This window comes from Rhinopithecus bieti, unplaced genomic scaffold, assembly GCF_001698545.2.
Source record: "Rhinopithecus bieti isolate Rb0 unplaced genomic scaffold, ASM169854v2 scaffold_29928, whole genome shotgun sequence".
In the NCBI taxonomy this organism is placed as follows: Eukaryota; Metazoa; Chordata; class Mammalia; order Primates; family Cercopithecidae; genus Rhinopithecus; species Rhinopithecus bieti.
Genome location: NW_016814053.1, coordinates 1,988,569 through 1,993,974, shown reverse-complemented (window position 1 = coordinate 1,993,974; position 5,406 = coordinate 1,988,569). Strand labels below are relative to the sequence as shown.

The following is a 5,406-nucleotide window of genomic DNA, read 5'->3' as shown; positions in this document are numbered from 1 at the left end:
TAATAATAATAAATAAATAAATAAATAAAAGGAAGTGGAATGGTGTTTGGCAGGGACTAGGGGGAGGAAGGAATGGGGAGTTAACAGGGGAAACTTAATGCGATAAAGCAACACTTGATTGTAAAATTCTTATGGAAAATTATCTGGTGGCACTATCAAAGAATATTTGGAAAAAGAGGAGCAATCCACCAACTGTTAAACTGTACAACAGTAGGTAAAATGGACTGTAATTGTGATCTGATAGTGAATGGGCACTGCAGAAGGGACTCCATGATTGATATGTTTTCCTGTGACTTTTTTTGTCTTTGTTAGTGTAAGTCTTTTATTTTCATCTGCAGAAAAAAAGAGACCAGTGCCTAGTTGTAGAGTTTCTGATAGGATTATGTCCAGAAAGGGCCAGGAAGCTAGGTGCAAGATTTATCTCTGTCAAAGCTCACATTCATTCCTGGGCTTTTTTTTTTTTCCCTAGACACACATTTTCAGGCACATCAGATTGGAGAGTAAATAATGACGGAATGCCTGTTATATACAGGGCCTGGCGCTGGAAGTACAACACCACAATTTTGATAAACAAAAGAACGTAGACCCTGATGCCGTCGTTCGTATATTCTATTGAATTTATCTATTGTAGCTATTGATACCAGAGGACATTAAACAATTAACTGAACAATAATTACTAAGGATTACATATTATTTATTAATTACTTAGTAATTCTGAAAGAGTCACACTTCAGAGGGGCTTTTAGACATACAAGGCACTGAACCAGTTTGAGGAGATTAATGGAGACCCTAGGAAGGGACATTTGATCTGAACCTTGAAAGCTGAGTTTGTATTACCATCTCCCGTCTGTCTTCATTCTTTTTTATTTTCCAGCCTTCTTATACCTCTCTTTGCCCTCACCAACCACCTGGGTTATAATCATCTTTCACTTACAAGCTACTGAGAAATAGCTTGTAAAGAGTGGTAAGATGACACTGTTCACAGCCTCCTTCAATCCAAGAATGAAACTCTTAAAGGACAAACAACTTACTTTTTATTGGATCAAGATTAGAGAAAGCTGTCTTTCACAAGTCAAATTTAGTACCTCATTTTTTTGTGTTTTCAGCAACTCAAGCATCCCAACCTTGTCAACCTCCTGGAAGTCTTCAGGAGGAAACGGAGGCTTCACCTGGTATTTGAATATTGTGACCACACAGTTCTCCATGAGTTGGACAGATACCAAAGAGGGTGAGTGATCCACCCCTTACAAACAAAACAAAGACACACTGGGATTTGTCAGTGAAAAGTGCCAATGACTCTTTTTTAAGACTCGGTAAGGCCGGGGCGGTGGCTCATGCCTGTAATCCCAGCACTTTAGGAGGCTGAGATGGATGGATCATCTGAGGTCAGGAGCTCAAGACCAGCCTGGCCAACATAGTGAAACCCCATCTCTACTAAAAACACAAAAATTAGCTTGGCATGGTGGTGGGTGCCTGTAATCTCAGCTAGTCGGGAGGCTGAGGCATGAGAATCACTTGAACCTGGGAGGCGGAGGTTGCAGTGAGCCGAGATTGCGCCATTGCACTCTAGCCTGGGCGACAGAGCGAGACTCCGTCTAAAAAAAAAAAAAAAGACTAGGTAAAAACAGCCAGTGTTTGTACAATATACTCTGCTGCTGAAGTGGACAGCAGAAAAATTACCAAACATGTTAACAAAAGAGATAATAAATAGTCATTTTAATGAAGAAACCAGCAGAAGCATCATTAGATTGAAACTATCTCTGCATAGAAGTGATCTCAGTCTCAAAGAAAAGGAAGGATATTAGTTAGTCTGTGCCTGACCAGGGAGGTAGAAGGGCTTGGAGAGTGAAAGGAAGATTCCAAAAGCAATGGCTACTAGGAAGTTTGAGACTAAAACAAACATAGTATTTCATCAGAAACAATCTGGGTGTCTAGTCTGCTGTATTACTCAGGATTTCTTTGGTTTCAAGTGACAAAAACCCAACTGAAGCAAGCATAGGTGAAAAACAATTGTGTTGTGACTGTAACTGGGAAGGGTGGGAGTGACTCTGGGGGCTCAGCTGATCTTACCACACATCTCTCTCAAGCATATGCAACATCTTTGCATGCATTGGAAGAATACTTGGCGAACAGACAGAGGCTTTGTCCGAGAAAAAGAAAAAAGGAGGAGGGGGTCCCTTCCTGCAGTTGAGGGCAGCCTTTTGCAGGGTGAGAAGACTGGATTCCAGCTCCCACCCACTCTTCATCTAGGTGTTTTAATATGGGAGTGGGAGAAAACAGAAAGACCTATAGGTAAATGTGTGGTTAATTAGAAGCAACGTCATTTCCAAATGGTAAAATGCTATGGTTTGCCAAATATAAGATTTCCTTAAGGAAATCAGCCCCGACAGGCCTCAGTGTGCATTGTTCCCCTCCAAGCGTCCATATGTTCTTTTTTTTTTTTTTTTTTTTTTTTTTTTGAGGCGGAGTCTGTCGCCCAGGCTGGAGTGCAGTGGCCGGATCTCGGCTCACTGCAAGCTCCGCCTCCCGGGTTCACGCCATTCTCCTGCCTCAGCCTCCCGAGTAGCTGGGACTACAGGCGCCCGCCACCTCGCCCGGCTAGTTTTTTGTATTTCTTAGTAGAGACAGGGTTTCACCGTGTTAGCCAGGATGGTCTCGATCTCCTGACCTTGTGATCCACCCGCCTCGGCCTCCCAAAGTGCTGGGATTATAGGCTTGAGCCACCGCGCCCGGCCCATATGTTCTTATTGTTCAGCTCCCACTTATAAGTGAAAACATGTGGTGTTTGGTTTTCTGTTCCTGCATTAGTTTGCTGAGGATAACAGCTTCCAGCTCCATCCATGTCCCTGCAAAGGACATGATCTCATTCCTTTTTCTGGCTGCATAGTATTCCATGGTATGTATGTACCACATTTTCTTTATCCAGTCTATCATCATATGAAAACTTTTTAATTTAGAGACATCATACTATAAAATAAAATTTTGAAAGCACATTCACAGTAAAGGTGAGTTAGCATTATCTGTGTGACCTTGGGCAAATTGCTTACAGGTGTCTTCACCTGTAAAAATGAGAGTTTAGGACTAGGTAAAGTTTAAGGGGACTTCTAGCTGTATAATGCTATGAATTGGTGATCAAGTACCCTAGGGGTCAGAAGACTTCGGTTATCTTTCAGTTTCATATTTGATCTATTAGACAATATCAACAAAGGATAAGCTACTGATGCTGGTGTTGCCAGGTTGGCTTACCAGCCTGCTTGGTGCCAGGTGGGGTCCCCTTAGGTTAGTATACTCACCCTCAGAATGCCCTGTGATCACTTCTTATATTTCTAAGTACAGATTTCTAAAATACAAAGTTGAGCATGCCACCCTCTACACAGAATCCTTTAATAGCTCCCCAAAGCTTACTGGTATGGGGAAATGCCCCCAGCATGAGATACAAGATCTTACTCTACCACCCCACTCCCCACCAGTTTGCCCATAACACATGGCCTGTCCTACCAAATTGCTTGCATTCTAGGGTTCAGGACATGCTGTTTGCTTAGCAAGCATGGGTTTCCCTACTTCCTCTACTCTGCCTGGAAAACTCCTGCTGTCCTTAAAGCTCACATATGACTCCTTTATGATGCCCGCCAGCACACTGGCCTCTATAACATCTTCTGGGATTATTTATTTACATATCCCATTTGCCCAGTAAACTATACAATCCTCAAAGGCAAGAGCTGGGCCTTCCTCACCTGTGTATTCTCAGTGTCTTCTAGCTGCATATTTGGCACTTGGTACATACTCAGTACTTGTAAAATGACTGAATTAGCAAACCAATAAATTGATAGTTACAAAATGATTTTAAAGAAGAATAATCATAACAAGGTTTGGATTTTCATTTTAAAAGTTACTTTGATTTAAAATTTCTAAAGCCTAATATTGTCAAAAGAGATTATAAAGTACACTGCTAGAGCAACCTGTCCAGAAGGCAATTTGGCAATCAATGTATGATATTAAAAGTCTTAGAGGCATTATCTTAAACCCAGCAAGTCTACTTTGAATGATTTACCATAAGAAAATATTTGAATATATGTGCAAAAACTTAGTTACAAAAGTATTTATTGTTATGGGATATTTTAAAGTATTGTTTATAAAGAAAAAATTGCCATCAACTGAAATATCCAACAATAGAGAATTAGTTAAGTAAATTATGATAAAGTTTTATGATAGAATACAGTGGACCCATTAAGAATGATGCTTATATTAATAGATAAAACACATATTGACATAGGAAAAAGTTCATGAGTGCTTGTCAAATGAAAAAAAATTATACTATAATAAAAATATATATCATTTCATTTTCATAGAATTTATATGTAGATGGGAAAAAAGTAATAAATCTGAACATTACTAGTGATTAGTTATGATTGTTATTGATATTTTCATTTTATTTGTGCTTTTATATTTTCATGTTTAATTTATTACTATAGTAATGTTTTAATGTTTAATTATTGAAAATAATTCTTGCCAAATCAGACTCAAAGACTTCTCATTTGAACCTGAAATGGACACTAATTTATCTTCTTATTAACATGCTTGTAACTTCTGGTACTCCCTTGGAAAGCTTTTGGAGAAGATCCAACTTCATGTTGCTACTAACACAAGCAAGTTTACACCACAAGATATGTATCCTGTTACAGTAACATGAATACATGTCAATTATAATTCCCAGTGCTTAGGTTTATGTTTTTATAATTGTCCCCAATCACAACCATTTCTTGTCTTATATAGAACTTAAAAAGCTTTGAATCTATTATTCTATAAATGATTGATCTCCCTGTGTCAAAGTTTTACAAATAACTGGTTTGGATATTTTCTCCTCATTTTTCTGCCTACCTGTGTGTTCAGCCAGACATAAGACTTCATTGATTGTTTCCTGCACAGATTTAATTACCACCAGTTCCTTCTCTGAATAACATAGTTTGTTCAAGGAACATCTCCTGGGTAATGTACATTACCGCGAGTTTTCAGTTTCTGACAATGAAATTCCAGAAATATTATCTTTTATAGATTAAAAATGATATGTTGTTTGTTGCAAATTTTTAAAGCAACACAGACATTGAAATGAAGGGCTGGGGGTGGTGGCTCACACCTGTAATCCCAGCACTTTGGGAGGCCGAGGTAGGCGGATCACTTAAGGTCAGGAATTCAAGACCAGCCTGGTCAACACGGTGAAACCCCGTCTCTACTGAAAATACAAAAATTAGCTTGGCGTTGTGGTGGGCGCCTGTAATCCTAGCTACTTAGGAGGCTGAGGCAGGAGAACTGCTTGCATTTGGGAGGCGGAGGTGGCAGTAAGCTGAGATAGCGCCACTGCATTCCAGCCTGGGTGACAAGAGCAAAACTCCATCTCAAAAAAAAAAA

At 39.5% G+C, this 5,406-nt stretch overlaps 1 protein-coding gene across 1 annotated transcript in view; it reads left to right on the top strand.

The window, feature by feature from the left end:
- The window catches only part of CDKL1 (cyclin dependent kinase like 1), a 71,477-nt gene that overhangs the window by 40,742 nt on the left and 25,329 nt on the right, over positions 1-5,406 (top strand). The window contains exon 3 of the mRNA XM_017849454.1: positions 1,107-1,228. Within this exon, the coding sequence (XP_017704943.1) occupies positions 1,107-1,228 (122 nt within the window). The remainder of the gene's footprint in view (positions 1-1,106; positions 1,229-5,406) is intronic.